The 16,731-nt window shown below is 40.0% G+C and overlaps 1 protein-coding gene across 1 annotated transcript; it reads left to right on the top strand.

Moving 5' to 3' along the window:
- The first annotated feature begins 191 nt into the window (after positions 1 to 191).
- VDAC3 (voltage dependent anion channel 3) lies at positions 192 to 16,460 on the top strand. The gene is made up of 10 exons (XM_081960819.1): positions 192 to 337; positions 6,668 to 6,783; positions 7,635 to 7,706; positions 8,294 to 8,343; positions 10,000 to 10,152; positions 11,116 to 11,168; positions 12,121 to 12,348; positions 13,138 to 13,288; positions 15,400 to 15,457; positions 15,906 to 16,460. Exons 2-10 carry the CDS (start codon positions 6,756 to 6,758, stop codon positions 15,995 to 15,997), a joined length of 885 nt encoding a protein of 294 aa, XP_081816945.1. The 5' UTR covers positions 192 to 337; positions 6,668 to 6,755; the 3' UTR covers positions 15,998 to 16,460.
- The last annotated feature ends 271 nt before the right edge of the window (positions 16,461 to 16,731 follow it).

The following is a 16,731-nucleotide window of genomic DNA, read 5'->3' as shown; positions in this document are numbered from 1 at the left end:
AGGGCTATTGCTTAATTATGGTGAAATCATCGTAGGCGCCCATTAAAACAAGCCGGAGGAAAACACTCCATTCGGAGTTTGAAACCATAGAAGGCCTTAGCGCGCGTGCGCGGTTTATAAAAAAAAGGAAAAGAGAAAGGCTGCGCAAGAACCGGCGGGGATCGACGCGCCTGCGCCCTTCGCCAGCCGTGTTCGGCCAAAAGGGCGTGGCCTAAGCCAGGCCTCGAGCGTTGCGCCTGCGCGGTGCGCAGAAACGAAGGGAGAGAGACCTTCAGCTTTTGACACGGAGGGACGGTCAGGCGGCCGAGGCTGAGGCGGCGGAGGAGGCGCCCCTGAGGTGCGGCCGGTGGGCGAGGGAGGCGGCTTGCGGGCGGGGGGAGCTTGTTCCCTCACCTCTTTTTCCCCCCTTCACGGAGGGGCAGCCGGGGAGGCTCGAGGCCTCGGGGACTTCGGTGGGGCTGAGGTCTCTGGGAGGGGTTGTGGGGAGCACACTCCTCCCTTTTGGTTGTATTAGTTATATTCATTTATATTATAATGTAATACATTATATTAATCTCTATTAAGGCCGCGCTTGAGCATCCCGCACTCGTTTACTCGTTTTCTGTGGGGAAGGTCGGAGCTGTTGTGAGGGGATGAGGGGAGCATGAGGAAAGGCGGGGGCATGAGGGTGTGCAGGGAGCATGGAGGCACATGAGGACATGTGGGGGGGCATAGGGGTGTGGATGGGGGGCAATGAGGGCATGTGGGGGGGGGCATGAGAGGATGGGGGGCATGAGATGGGGGTACGTGGGGGGCATGAGGGCATGTGGAAGGAGATGTGAGGGGCATGAGGGCATATGGGGGGGCAAAGGGGTGGGGAAGGGGCATTTCTGGGATCCAGACATGCTCCCCTTCCTTAAACAAGCCTCCCCCTACGCTAAGCCTTACAGGCACCTGGTGCCTCTGCAGGTGAAGGGACGGGTTCCCAGTAAGCCTCCCCCCCCCCCCCCCAGTGAGTCCAGTTATACAGGATGCTGGCAAATTTGGTGGGAGGAAGGTGAGTGGGATATTATCTTCGCAGCCTTGAGTTATTTGTAAAAAATAACAAAATGGGATATAAATAAATAAAACAGAGCATGATAGGAAGGTGTCTTAGATAGGTTGGCTGCCTTGAGCTATTTGTAAAAATAAACAAGTGGGATATAAATAAATAAATAAAACTACTGCAGGAAGTTGTGTTGGATATCTTTGCTGCCTTGAGTTATTTGTAAAAATAAAGGGTACATACAAATATATAAATAAATAAAACAAAGCACAATAGGAAGGAATGTTGGATATGTTTGCAACCTTGAGTTATTTATAAAAATAATGTGGAATACAAATAAATAAAACAAAGCATGATACGAAGGTGTGTTAGATTGGCTGTCTTGAGTTATTTGTAAAAATAAAGTGGGATATAAATAAATAAAACAAGATATGATAGGAAGGTGTGTTAGATATCTTCGCCGCCTTGAGTTTTTTGTAAAAATAACAAAGTGGGATATAAATAAAACAAACCAGGATAGGAAGGTGTGTTGAGTTATTTGTAAAAATAAAATGGGATATATAAAATAAATAAAACAGAACAAATCCTGATGCTAAGCCAAACTCAACACATAAGACCTCACCTTGAGGGCTGGTGTGGAGACTGGTGTATCCCATGAGGTCACAATGCGCATTGTTTACTTTGGCTTGGTAGGAGCCATTTTGATTTATTAACCTTGGGATTTGGTTTAATATGCTGAGGGCAGAGGCTGCCATGGAGAGGCAGCAGGGTGGAAGCAAAGTCATCTTTGTGCAAGATGGGTAGGTTCCGAGCCTCCCAACCTTCAGGTGTGTTTGCTAGGAATTACGGTTCTGACATGTCTGGGAAAGGATTGGTTATAATATGGGCTTGGAATTGGAGATGCTTGGGCTGAAAATGAAACAGGAGATGGAGCGTGTGCATCATAATCAGATTGAGGTTCAGACCCTTGCATAGCCTTGAGCACCCTGCAGAAAGTGTCTTTGAATCCAGCCTTTCTGACAAGGATGGCTGTACAGATCAACATGGGAGGGACCAATATAGTGACTTGGCTCCTTGGCAAGAAAGGTAAGGTAGCAGAATAGAATAAATGCAGCTGTGGAAAGGATGTTTGACTGCCTCTTACGTTTTAAAATGTAGAATTGAAGAAGCGGAGTTAAACTAGGCCAGGTGTCTGTCCAGCCAACTTGGTTTTATGTAGAATTGCCCAACTTGGTACCATCTAGATGGGTTGGACTATGGCCCAGACTTCAACTAGCATGATTATTGGGCGGTGGTGCTTGTTTTATTTATTTTTTAATCTGAACGTTGAAACGGATAGGGTAAGATAAAAACATTTGAAGAATGTCTGTCCTCTGCTTCAAGCAGCTGGTGACCAGCATGCTTATATGTAAACTAGTTTATAGTCATCTTTATTAAAGAGGATGCTAGGACTTAGTGGGAAAGTGGTATAAATAACATTTGAATTATATCCTTCAAAATAGCTTTGAGTGGCATGTATTCATAACCTAAAGCAACCCAAATTGATTCATGACTCTGGTGGCATGTATCAAATAAAATCCCAAAGAAAATAATGCTGTCTTGCAATCAAAAGCCATATAACATCAAGAACATAAATGCAGAAACCTACATAAAGAACATACAACCAGGACTCTCCAATTATGCACTCCCCAAAAATTGTCTCATCCATCATTCTGGTGGTGGATGCCCACGACTAGAATGGCAAAACCACATTTTAAAATCTTGAAGGTTCACAAGGTTCAGGCCATAAAGAGCTTTTTGGTTGAATAGAGATCCTTATTTATTTATCATATGTCTTTTTATCAGAAACTCAAGAACTAAGTACTTCCCGATCTATCTTTCACCTTATGTCATTCTGGTCAAATGTTTAGTTCCGTTTCTCCCGCCCCCTCCCCCCAAATTGAAAATGAAGAATGAATTAGAGCATGCAATAATACCCTCTCCCTTCTCCCTAATTAGGTCACATATGGGGAATTACACATGCTGCGAAGTCAGCAATGATGTCACAATCCACAATTTTTTAAAAAAAAAAAACACCATCTGGCTACCTTGGTATTCTAATCTTTTAAAAACAAACTTAAAAAGTGGCTAAAAGGTGAAAAGTTGTATTCCCAACATATTCAAAAATGTGTTCTAGTCCTTTGTCTAGTTCACCTCTTGCAATATATTCTAAGGCTTCTATTAAGTCCTATGTGAGACTGTATTTGAGGATACATGTATTGTGCCATGTATATAAAGTGCTTCAGCTTTAATACCTGAGGCTGTTGTGAATCAGCCGATGGGTTGTATCTAGGAATACCGACACACATTCTTGTTTAGAGTCGTGTGAACATAAATCAAATATATACATGCATACATTTGTTTGCATTTTTGTACTTAACCTGTTGTGCAAACTTGTTGGTTTGGTTATACTACTTTATAGTTCATCTAAGTCGGGGGTGTCAAACTTACACCGTTACGTCATCACCCCTTGATGTATTGGGAACTTTTTTCTGCTTCGCTAAACCGTGGATGGCCGTGGTCAACATGTGACGCGGCCCTTGGCCTGTGAGTTTGAAACCCCTGATCTAGGTTATTAAAGCGATTCATTTATAGTGTTATAGGAAGATTGAGCTAAAACTCCTCCCATATTTGTTACATCAATTCAAAAGGAAATTTACTGGTGCCTCAAGGAAGCAGATTCTTTTATCCTAAGGGGAAAATAGGAAATAACTCAATTCCAGTGTTTATTTTCAAAACTATTGTATGATGAGTTGATACAGCTTAGTTTAAAAGTCCCTAGTAGTTACAGCTTGCAGTTGGCTGGATTACCATGCATCAACTTGGCTAGGTACATATTAATACAGATATGAATTTTGCAAGGGGTTTTATTTGAATTTTTGGTACGCTCATGTGGAAATGCTGTGCTGCAATACCAGTCTGAAAGAGCACTCCACTCTGAGCCCACCTTATAATGTTGTCATTCACAGAAGCACCTAAGCTTGTGGAAGGCACTGCTGTTGAAAATCAGTAAGGTGCTGATCTTGTAGTTCATACCATGAACCAACCTCTGGTAAGACTGAGCCACGTGGTATAGTTTCAGTTGAGCACAGCATCAGTGCAAGGGTGAATTTTGCTGTCTTACACAAAGCTCATGTTTCCCTATTAGCAAGCAATCTGAGTAGAAGCTATTCAGACAAAGTAGGCACGTGTAGGGGAAAAAATGGAATGGGCTATTATTTGAAATGCCCTTTGCAAAAACCTCATGAATGAGACAAATTGCATAAGTTGTATAAATTAGAAAGTGATGCTTTGAATTCAACATGGAGGGTGTTCTCCTCCAAACCTTCCCCCAAGATTATGAGTTTCCTGAATTGTGTCGTTGAAATAATAACTTACCAACAGTCTTTTTTATTAGAAAGTGATGCTTTTTTTTCACCTGAGAAATGATACAGATTGAATGGTAGTTGAAACTAGTGTATTTTTGTAATAGTGTAGATTCTAACTCTGGAAATTGCATTAGTAATTTGTTCCCCTCTCCTAAGTCAGATTTCTTGGCCAAGCCAAAAAACTAATAATGTTTATATTCTCCTAAACTAAACACAGGAAGTGATTGGGGGGGGGGGGAAGAAGAGAGAGAGAGATAATAACTTGTCCATACTTACACTCAGTCTGTACACAAGATACTCTTGGTCCTATCTTTTTTTCTGTAGTGAAGTGACTTTTATCTAAGCATCATTTGATATGAGCAAGGACAGGAGGAGCTTCATCACTGGAAGCTTTCAAGAAGAGACTGGACTGCCATCTGTCAGAAATGGTGTCTCCTGCTTGGATGGGGGTGGGGGTGGGGTGGACTAGATGATCTACAAGGTCCCTTCCAACGCTGTTATTCTATACTCTTAGAACTGAAAAAGGATTATAATGAAATAGCAGAAGATGTGCATGTCATGGACACTTACAAAAGTAGAATATTTCTACATACTTTTTGCTGAGCAATGTATATTTTTGGAAGAATCATTTATTGTGACAAGAATTAATGCAAAGAACGGAAAGGCTTAGTCTGAATCTGTTTTTTTAAAGACGTCTGTAAGTTTCGGGAATCATTAACTTGCAGAGAATAGTAAGCGGTAAGGTTAGGGATGGGATTACTGAATGCGAATGTGCTGTTTTTGCTGACATATCTGTTCTTCGTTGACACAGAGTTGTATCCTATCAATAGTCTGAGGTCAGTCCAAAAAAGCAGATTTCTTTGCTTACAAATTCTCAACAAATGTATTAAAACAAGTGCGACTTTTTATTATTTTTTTATAAAAACCTGCTCAAGAAATGTCACAGTAGCATCCATTACGCCAACATTCAGATGGAAGGAAGCAGGCATCTGTGATGCTTTTATATGTTTTGAATGCATTTTAGGAAAAATCCTCCCCCCCAACGTTGGAGTACTTACTTATTGTACATGCACATCCCTCAAATGCACACAATCCCGTGCTTAGAAATATGCAAATGTTTCTATCACACTGTTCTGACTCTGGAACAGATTGTTACATCAAAGCAAGCCCATTCCCAAGTGTCCAGTAATGTCTCACTGGACCTGCCTAGGTGTTCCAGAAGTAGAACACTTCAAGGTCACACTATTATTGGAACACTTAGAATGTCCCTTTAGATAGTCGGGTCAAGCTCTCAGAACATGGTTTCTTCAACAGGCCTGGGGATGCCTTAGACAGCAGGGAGACCGCACAACATGTAACATTCTGATTTTAAACCTCTCGTGCACTTGGTTTTAATAATTACTGTAATTATTTTAATTGGTTTTACACTATGGGTGAATCATTGGCCTTATTGTACGCTACACAGTCTCACTTTGGGTGAGAAAAGTGGGCATATATATTTGATTAAATAAACAAATGGCATATTTTGCATGACATGGCTATTCACATAGATTGTCCATGATGGCTTGCTATATATTTGGAGTGGGGTGCTTACTCTTTGGAATTTTATTTAAGATAAAGCCAGTAGTATTTGTTGCTTTTCACATCCAGAATCTTTCCGATAGAAAGAATGTAGGTTGGAATTAATAACCTAAATTTAGGTAAATATACATTTTTCAGAGAAACTGGAATACCTTGTCAACAACTTATGGTATAGTATGAGAATGTGTATCTAGCACTTAACAATATTCTGATTCTCATAGAAGTTGCTGAAAATAATATTTGGAATTAGTATGTTGCTGGCACACTCAAATGTGTTTTGAGGTTAATCAAAAATATTCATCAAGAAATCCGTTCAACTTATTGGGACCTAAAAGTTAGGGATGCCAAAAGAATTATGTGAAATATGTTTAGACTGAGAAATGGAAACTGATTTAGTGTCATACCGGAATATTGTCTAAAATAAAACTGTGATTTGAATTTCCTTGGTATTAAATAGAATGCTGTATCAGGTATATCGTCCTGGCCTAGGAATGTATTAGATCCTCTTTATTGGAGTAGTATTCTAAGTGTACATCAAATTCAGGATTAGGGGTTCAGAATTTTGGGAATATTAAACATACAGTATGTTATGTGTTAGTTATTATATTCTAATGATATCATAATGACTCTTTTTCCTCTCTTCCATACTGGACAGGTATACTTAAAACAGGCGAGTCCTTCTGTAGATTCACAGTGAGGTAAATGATTTAGGAGCTAAGCTGTGAAATACAGAGTCTGCAACCATGTACTCCTGTCCCCCTAGAGTGTCAGGTAGGTCTTTTCCTCACTCTTGCTCTATAAATGTCTGCATAAATATATGTGTTCTTAGAGATGTTCAAACGTTTCAAGTAAATAATTAGAAACCAAGAGTCCTGGGATGGTGTATGTTAATAAGAAAGTTACTGCTTTGATCTTGTGTTTTGTTGAACATTTGCAAGGAGTTCTTGCTTGTTTTCTGAGGGGCCATATTAGAAACCATGTCTGGCAAGATTAAAATTCTTGTTGAGCAAATTTCAGGGGGAAAAAAACTATTACATTTTTTGAGAAGCCGGAAAACATGCTTAGTAGCAATAAGGTTGTTAGTGAACAGTATTTCATTTTTGTGAGTGGAACAACACAGCAAGAAATCCACACGACAAAGCCAGCAGCCGATTATTAATATAAAGAGAGAGGTCCCAGGGTCCAAAATCAGGAAGAAAACAACATTTCCTCTCAAAGAAATAAGATACCCTGTTGAACTTCAACTCGCTTTCCAACTTCTGGCTTCCCACAGGCCTGGAAATTTCTTGTAGAGGAGTCAAGAAATTTGGGATCAAAAATCTGTGCAGGATGGGCAGGAATGAAGAATTCTTGAAATGAGTCATAATGTTATTGTTGGAAGGATGTACAAGGGAGGGCGGTGCCTTGGAAGAAATGTATTGCTGGAGTCTAATTTAATTGTTGGGTGTTGTGTTTTTCAACATACAGTATTTTTCACAAATTTTCTATCCCTGAAGGTTTGTGAATAGACTGTCAGGACTTCATCACTTGTGACATACAAAGAGTTGTGAACCGCTAGTGAGGTTGTGTCCATGTATATGCTTGAGTTATCTCTAAATCTGTTGCAATTCTGCTTTTTATAGACCCCAAGAATATTCCACCAGCTTATTGTGACTTGGGGAAATCTGCTAGGGATGTATTCAACAAAGGATATGGTGAGTAACGTAATGCCCACAAACCCAGTTTTGTTCTTTTCACCTCAGCCTTAGACTAGCCATCTAGAAAAATGATACTCTGGTACTACTTATCTCTTAGGGAAATCCTCTTTTCAGGTCACTATAAAAATGTTGATTTTTATCAATTGGATAACATTAAACTTGCAAGATTTTTTTTTGCAGTGCTCAGGACTCAAACATTTTAAAAATGTATTTTTCTAGACTTCACTAATTGTGGAACATAAAGGGAGTGTAATAACAGGTCATGATTAATAAATAATCTTGATATTTTTTCACGACATAATTTTGGAAAAATCTATTTTTTCTATTCCAAAAAATCAATTATTATTAATTCAGTTTCTGAGAATGGTAACTTTTACTTATTCCAAGGGTTTCTGTGGGGATAGATAAACCTTTAGATTTTTCCTGAGCGTGGTAAGAACTTCAGAAGAGCATGACAGGACCAGGCAAACAACTGGAATTCCTGTTATTAAGTGACATGCTCATGTTGCCTTTGTCTGTAACTATTTCAGACAAATAAATGTGGTTTATCACATCATTTATTTTGCTTTGTATTTTAATTTTAGGGTTTGGAATGGTCAAGTTAGATTTGAAGACCAAGTCCTCCAGCGGAGTGGTAAGCAGTGACCTTACTAAATAATTCCTGTAACAGAAGGCTTTGTGAAACATCTAGGAAAATCTCTGTAATACTAAAGACGTAGCCCCTACAAATATTCCTTTTTAGAATCCCCAAATCTTACCTCCCTATCAGTGTTTTCTGATAACTTTTCCACAGTTTAATAATTTGGAGTGTGGATTTAGTAACTGGCAAAGAAAGACTTTGATTGATGGCAATTTTATCATGCATTTGTCTGGCATATTGGAACAATTATACCAAGAGAGATAAATAACTGCAGGAATATATAATGATTGATATAATTGGAAATCCAGGTATAAGTGGTAATATGTAGGATTAATCAAATTTTACTGATGGATTAACAGTGCTAATGTAATTTTTCCCCCTTTTTTCATGCAACACTGTTTTTGGATGTGTAATTAGCTGGTAAGAATACACTATATTCTCTTCTATATGCTTTTTGTTAAGATTTATTTATTTAGACCGTGATCCAGTCTGTCTCAAAGCCATTCCGATGGTTAAAAAAATGTGATAAAGAGGCTCTAAGTGTTGCATTATTAAGAAAAACCATTTATATTGGAACTGTCCAAAGAATGAGAAATTGGCATAAAACATTTGCCCATTCTTTATCACATGCACCCTTTCCAGCCCATTCTTCACCTGCTTAGAAATTCTCACTAATTCTAAAATTGTGCTTGACTATTAAAAGCAGTCTAAGGGCCTAAACCCTGATCAGATTAATTGTAAATGTTGCATACTTACTTTCTTTTTTTATTGGCATCTATATCAGTGTGGAATTTCTAGTGGGGACTTTAGTTTTTGAAATTTGTCTCGGGGGGAGGTGGGGGAATGAAAGATTATTTCTCCCACTAGCTTTTTGGCCAACCACCAGAAGGGCTGAACACCCTCTACATCTTTGCAAAATATATATTAACCTGGAATAATGGGATTTATTTCTTCTGTCTCATGTTTGATTTTAAAATATCTGTCTTGTATTACATGATCTAATGTATGATAGCTTTAAGCACATTCTGTTTTATTAAAGTAAGTAGGGAGGGGCAGCATTTTTCCTGTTCCCCTCTGTTGAGGGCTGCCTGTGGGGCATGACTGAAACAAGAAGTAGGGCACTTGACAGAAATGGATGAAGAATATTGGTCTCTTTCTGATGCCCTCTCATATTCTTCCAAAAGGCTACTAAGGAAGATACAGAGCAAAAATCAACACTGATTTTCTTGCACGGGAGTTTTGAAACTTAAGTCCAAGACTCCAGAATGAAAAGAATCAAGAAAGCTTGATGCTGAATTAATAGACTATCAATATTAATAGATCAATAGTAGTATGGAATGATATAATTTTCTCGGTGTCATGGCACACCCTGAATGATAAGACCTTGGACAGGGGAAATATATCTTGATATGGTCCTGAAATTCAGTAGACTACATTTATAACGCTGCTAACCCCTGTTGTAGATCAGGGCTGTCCAATCTTGGCAAGGGTTAGCATGGCTGGTTGGGGAATTCCGAGAGCTGAAGTCACAAGTCTTAAAGTTGGCAAGATTGGACACCCCTGTTGTAGATGGAAATTGTATAATTTGTTAACATTACATGTTAAAGGCCCAAATCTTTGCAACTTAAGATAAATGTAATTTGTTTACAGGAATTTACTACTAGTGGCTCTTCCAATACAGACACAGGCAAAGCCTCAGGCAACCTTGAGACTAAGTATAAATTTAAGGATTATGGACTTACATTCACTCAGAAATGGAACACTGACAACACCTTAGGCACAGAGCTCACCATGGAAGATAAGGTAAGAATGGGGAATTTACGCTAAGACACCTCTTGTATTAGTACAGGTAGTACAATGAATTGTGCTTAATTTATTCTGTGCAGTCCAGAATAAAATAGATTTTGGGCATTATAAAGGAAATGTTTTTAAAAAATCATTTCCCCCCACATTTTTCCTAGATCAGATCTTCATCCTGATCTGTACAAATTTAAAATAACTAGAGTAACATTATGCTATGTAATATACTGTTAGTGTATTTTCCTATTTTGTCAGCAGCAGGGTGTAAATTTGATTAGTAAATAAATAATAAATGAGCATGGGTAGCACTAGATCTATGGAAATCCTTGGAGAATTAAAATCTGAGGATGGGCATTGGGTGGATTGGTCTCCTAGTAGCAAAAGATTAGGAGGAGGAATTCTGAGTGAGAAAATCGTGAATTCCATGAGTCCTAATTTTGGGGAGATTTTAAGATGTTCTGCATTCTTCTGACTTGCAGTTAACCTTCTGGTAATTGAAGGACTACCTCATTTCATGTATGTACATAGCAATGCTGCTTGGATACTGCTTAGATCAGGGGTGTCCAAACTTGGGGAATTTAAGACTTGTGCACTTCAACTCCCAGAATTCCCCAGCTGGCATGGCTGGCTGGGGAATTCTGGGAGTTGAAGTCAACAAGTCTTAAAGTTCCCAAGTTTGGACACCCCTGGCTTAGGTGATTGAAGGGCAAATTCTCAGTTTCCAATAATCCAGGAGCTTCATGCTATAATGGTAAATGAGAACTGTGCCTTGTTTGTAAAATTAAAACACCACTTGTAGGACACCATTACAGCAGCTCTTTCATTTGTTGGTGTTACAATTCTGCTGTGATTTATGGAGAGAACAAGAAGTGTTAAGTAGGGGATCCTAAAACAGGACCCCAAAAAATGTAACCCATACTGTGGGGAGAAAGAATCAATGTATTCCTTTCCTTTTTTCACTTGCAGTTGGCTGAGGGAATGAAGTTGAGTCTTGAAACCATGTTTGTACCAAATACAGGGTAAGTATTCCTCTAAAAGGCCTCTTTCGTTACATCCCTTCCCTTGTAGGATGTGGTATAACATTTATATATATACAGCTGTTCTAAATCCATGACACCCCCTCTCTCCTGGAACTCCACTTTTGGAAAATTACCAGGCTATGGGAGATTAGTTGTTACCGTGTTCCCAGAAAATGAGGTGGCTCTTATTTTCTTTTGACCCCCGAAATAAGTACTGAGCCTTATTTTCGGGGCGGTTTTATTACTGTATTTTTTGGAGTATAAGACGCACCTTTTTCCCTCAAAAAAGAGGCTGAAAATCTGGGTGCTTCTTATACACTGAATACAGCCTCTTTTTGCCTCCTGAAACCCTTCACCAAAATGGCCGTGCATAGCCTTTAGGAGGCTTTCAGAGTGCTTCTGAAGGCTGGAGAGGGCAGAAATCAATTTTGCCCCCCCCCCCAGCGCTCAGGAGCACTCTACAAGCCTCCTAAAGGCTATTCATGCCTTTTTTGGGGGGGAAAAGGGCCAATTTTTGCAAAAAGCGGCCATTTTTGGGAGAAACTTTTTAAAAATTTGCCTCTTCGAAATCTTGATACGTCTTATACTCCGGTGCGTCTTATACTCCGAAAAATACGTTATTTTTGAGATGCAGGAGGTGGTGAGCATGATCATCTCATGGCTGCTGCCATATATCCGGAGGGGTCTTATTTTCAGGGGAACAGGGTAATAGAAAATGTCCTTCTACGTGTGTGTAACATATCTTTAACATGTCAACAAAATACAGTTTGGGGATCCCATCGATGCCTTCTAACTATTGCAGGGACTTTGTTGCTGACTGTTTTCATAACATTGAGTTGGAGAAAGCTTTGATCCTTAACATGTAGTAGAAAATGTCAATAAAACATGGTCTATATATGCTAGACAGCCTGACTCCATTTTCTCTTCTTCTTCTTTACCTCCCGTTTGCCAGGAAGAAAAGTGGGAAGTTGAAGACATCTTACAAACGAGAATATATAAATTTAGGTTGTAACGTTGACATCGATCTTTCAGGGCCGACCATTCATGGCTGGGCTGTTTTGGGCTATGATGGTTGGCTGGCTGGCTATCAGATGGCTTTTGACACCGCTAAATCCAAACTTTCACAGAATAATTTTGCCTTGGGTTACAAGGCAACAGATTTCCAGCTGCATACAAATGTGTAAGTACCGATGGAAGACAAGAGGTGGGCGGGGGCTGAATGTGAGCAAGTGGGAGCGGGAGGGAGTGCAGACTTCAGACTAAATGAAGCCTTGCTGTACCTAAAACAGAAGGTTTCTTTCCTAATTGTCTTATCAGTTGAGATTTTGGTAGAGAAGCAGCTGATAAACCTTTTATTTTGTGGTTTGAAAAAGGCCCTAAGTTTTGAGAATACTGACCGGGTCAGAGTGTGCAGACACAGCTAATTGGCTGGTTGTAGTAATCCTGAAAAATTTGAACTCCTTGTTTATATTTCTTCCCAGTTCTTCTTTCCTGTATCTACACTGATTGTAGGGAAAAGGCTGTGGCAACTTTTTTTAAAAAAATCAGGAATTTGGAAGGATCTAATGAAAGCTCAGGTCTTTGAATAAAGCATGTTATTTAGAAAAAGTGTAACCACGTTTCTGATTTCGAGAATTGGTACATGATTTTTAACTTTACTTGTGTGTGCCTGCTCCATCCCTTGGTACAGCTGGAGAAATTCATATTTTTGTAACCTTTTGGATTCCAACTGTTCTTGAGGAATGTTTGTAAATCACTCGCTCTCAAATGTTGGGTACATTAAAAGAATGCCAAGGCCAGGGGGAAATTATTCAATTGGATTATTCAGACACGTCAGTCTGTTTACTCAAGGAGAACAGGGGAAGCAAAAGATGTGATTGTGTGTGTGGTGGCGGGGCGGGGGGGGGTTGAATTGAGGCAGAATTATTTTAAGGGCAGAAATGGGATTTCTTCTGATTTTTACCAACAGGAATGATGGCACTGAATTTGGTGGCTCAATCTACCAGAAGGTTAATGACAAGGTGGAAACAGCTGTAAGTCTTGCTTGGACTGCCGGTAGTAATAACACTCGGTTTGGCATTGCCTCCAAATACCAGCTGGATGATAAAGCCTCTGTCTCGGTAAGAATTTTGCCTGTTTTCTAGAATATTAGAACTGCGTTGGTTAATGGAGTTGTTTGAATGTCATATTCTCCTTCTTTCCTCCTCCTATTTACTTAGAAGTTTGGAAACTCCTTGTTGATTAATGATTTTTCTGAATCTGCCATAACTGTGGTTCATTTCAGTTTAAGCCAGCTTTAGGCTGATTTGAGGTTGGCTTGTTAGCCATTGGCAAGTTTGGGTGATGTGACATTGCACAGCAGAATTGGGGGCAAGCACGGACTATTCGCATCTCACTAAACCATCATTTAGCAAAATTTCTGAACCTCCTCTCTGAATGTGCCACACCTGTTTTTGCTGCTACTTAGTTTAGACCATGGGTCGTCAACCTGGTCCCTACCGCCCACTAGTGGGTGTTTTGGGATTCCAGGTGGGCGGTGGGGATTTCGGAGGTTAAAACCTCCTTTTGAACTAACGCGCGTGAGAAGCGCCGTCCCGTCGCCAGGGAAACAGTGAGTGAGGTGAATCACCTGGTTGCTCAGATCACACGGGCGCAGCCCGAGAAGACATTTCTGAGAAGAGAAACTTCTCTGGTCGGGCTGCGCCCGTGTGATCTGAGCAACCACGTGATTCACCTCACTCACTGTTTCCCTGGCGATGGGACGGCGCTTGCCTGTGCTTCACCAGCTCAGGCGCGACCGGAGAAGTTTCCTCAGCTCCTCACCGCTCCACTGAAGACATTTCTGAGAAGAGAAACTGCTCCGGTCGTGCCTGAGCTGGTGAAGTGCTAGAGGGGGGGGGGGGGGGGGGAAGGAGCAGAAAAGACAAAAGGGAGAATGAAAGGGAGAAAGAGGAGGTGGGGGATAGTGGGATCCTTGCTGCTTTCTGAGCTTGGGGGGGGGAGCAGAAAAGACAAAAGGGAGAATGAAAGGGAGAACGAGGAGGTGGGGGATAGGGGATCCTTGCTGCTTTCCGAGTTTGGTGGTTTTCTTACAGACATTTCATTACCAAACTAGGTAACATCATCAGTGCTAGAAGGGGGTGGGGTGGGGAAGGAGCAAAAAAGACAAAAAGGAGAATGAAAGGGAGAAAGAGGAGGTGGGGGATAGGGATCCTTGCTGCTTTCTGAGCTTGGTGGTTTTCTTACAGACATTTCATTACCAAACTAGGTAACATCATCACTGCTAAAAGGGAGTGGGGTTGTGGGGAAAGGAGGAGGAGGAGAAGTCGAGTAGAAACTGATAGCAGGGACAGGCAGAAGCGGAGCAGAGCAGTTGCAAAATAGGAGAAAGAAAAGGCAGGAGAGAATTGTTGTTGGGTAATAATAATAAGTGGGCTAACTAGCTCAGCCTTACTTTTGTACATAGCCCTAAGGAAGATTAAAAAAAAGAGATAAAAAGGAAAAGCACCGAAAGAGGAGACCTTAGTTTGTTCCTTACGAAAATCGAACCAGATATCAAATATTTAGTCTCACAGCATCAGCCTCAAAGATCTCATTAATCACTAGTAAAGCTAATTTCAATTTACTTTATTGTTTTCTAATTAAACTTTATAAAGTTAAAAACATTATAAACATGCATAAAGTAGAAATAAAAAGATAAATGTAGGTACATTTCTTTTTTTAAAAAACACCCTCCTTTCTAAAAAATATTCTGCACTTGCGCAAAAACTGGTGGGCGGTAAGGAAATTTTTCCATCAAGAAAGATCCATTAGTGGGCGGTAGGTAGAAAAAGGTTGACTACCACTGATCTAGAGACTTAAATAGGAAAAAAATTGCAATTTTATTATCTCTAATTTCTAACAGAACTTTAGCTATTTATTTACTAATGAATGTGGACGATCAAATAATTTATGGCCTCTAGACTGGAAAAAAAAGTTATTTCCCAGTAATTTTAGATAGAAGAACAGCAAGATTTATATCTAGGGTTGTAGGAACTATTTATCCAAGGTCAGTGAAGGAGAATCCTTGCACAGCAAGTTTTTTTTGTTTTTTTTTACGGGCAATTGTTACTAGCTTTTCCTTATCTGTAAGTTGTTAGCTTTAGTTCAGCATTCAAGATATATGCATAAATGCTTATCCTAGGAAGGAGCCCACGTGTTATTTATGTGCTGCACTTCTATTTCTTTTTAGGCCAAAGTGAATAATGCCAGCCTCATTGGACTTGGTTACACTCAGACTCTCCGACCTGGTACGTTAATCATTTGCTTTTCATTTTAATAATAGTTGTAACAAAGCTTCTGGCGATTGTGATCATTGGCTTGGAAGCATGCAGGCAATGACAGCTGTAATTCAGAATAGCTCAGGGAGATTCCATGTGAATCACAGGAGTCGAGTATACGAATCTGGCCAAGAATAGTACGTGTTCTAACATTCATGCCAAGAGAGAGTCCTGTCCCAAGAACTGAAGGGCAAATGAAGGGAAGGCAGCTAGATTAAACCAAGCTAGTCTGGGGATTTCTCACGTTGAAACTCTCCAGCAAACGGATAGTAGTTCGAACAAAAACTTAAGACTCTTGAGACCTGGCATTCTGTGCTTCAGATTTCCCAGCCTTTCTCCTCCTGTGTGTTATTATTTCCCCCCCTTATTCTCTAATTCTGCTGTTTCTCATTCTCTCACAATGTCCTCTTTCTACCAGGTGTGAAGTTGACTCTCTCAACTTTGATTGATGGCAAAAATTTCAGCACCGGCGGCCATAAAATCGGTCTGGGATTTGAGCTGGAAGCTTAACGTAGGTATTGATGAAGTATTAGATCTTTATTTGGAAGATGAAGGAGAAAATAAAACCCCACATGTTCTGGCCTTAAACTCTTTTGTGAAACTTCAAAAAGCGTGAACTCAATATTCTTCCAAAGAATTGTTGTAACCCCCAACACTGAAGTCTGGAGAGTGCAACCTAATGAAGGGCAATACTTGAAGGAATGCATGGAAGTTGTAATGGTTGTATGTTACATGGAAGTTGTAATGCTACATTTCAGTTCAGTTCTTCAGTTATTTTAAAAGTGTTCCTTGGAAGACAGCATAGCATCTGGTTAAAAGGAAGAATCTCCCACTTCCCATCCTTCTGTGTCACTTCATCACATCGTGCATGTCCGACATTTCACGACCTTTTGTAAAACTGGTCTCTGTGCTGTAGTGAAAGCTTTGGTTTTGCATCAAAATGGAAATAAATGAAATCACATTTGGAACCCAATCCTTTGTTTGATTAATGCTACTTTCCAAACCTAAATGCTCCCCGTTTGGGACCAAACCGGCCAAGCTAGGAAAATAATTGTTGGAGGGGGAATTGCATGACATTTTCTGTAACTCACACGGTTTTGCTGCCAAAGGAAATTCTTTAAAAGTACTGCTCTCTCTGCAGTAGAAAAACTAATTCTTTTATATAGCACTTGATAGAGAATAAATATAGTAGCAAGTTAAATGACCTTTTCTTCACCACTGGAGGAAAGAACATGCTGAATAGC

The sequence above is a fragment of the Natrix helvetica genome (genome assembly GCF_964273705.1).
Source record: "Natrix helvetica genome assembly, chromosome: 8".
NCBI classification, from domain to species: Eukaryota; Metazoa; Chordata; class Lepidosauria; order Squamata; family Natricidae; genus Natrix; species Natrix helvetica.
This window is presented reverse-complemented; position numbering and strand designations above follow the sequence as displayed.

Coding starts and splice junctions, on each gene's coding strand:
- VDAC3 (XM_081960819.1), top strand. CDS start 6,756: ATGTACTCCTGTCCCCCTAGAGTGTCAG. Junction 7,707..8,293: donor TGTATTCAACAAAGGATATG/GTGAGTAACGTA, acceptor TTTTAATTTTAG/GGTTTGGAATGGTCAAGTTA. Junction 11,169..12,120: donor ATGTTTGTACCAAATACAGG/GTAAGTATTCCT, acceptor CCCGTTTGCCAG/GAAGAAAAGTGGGAAGTTGA.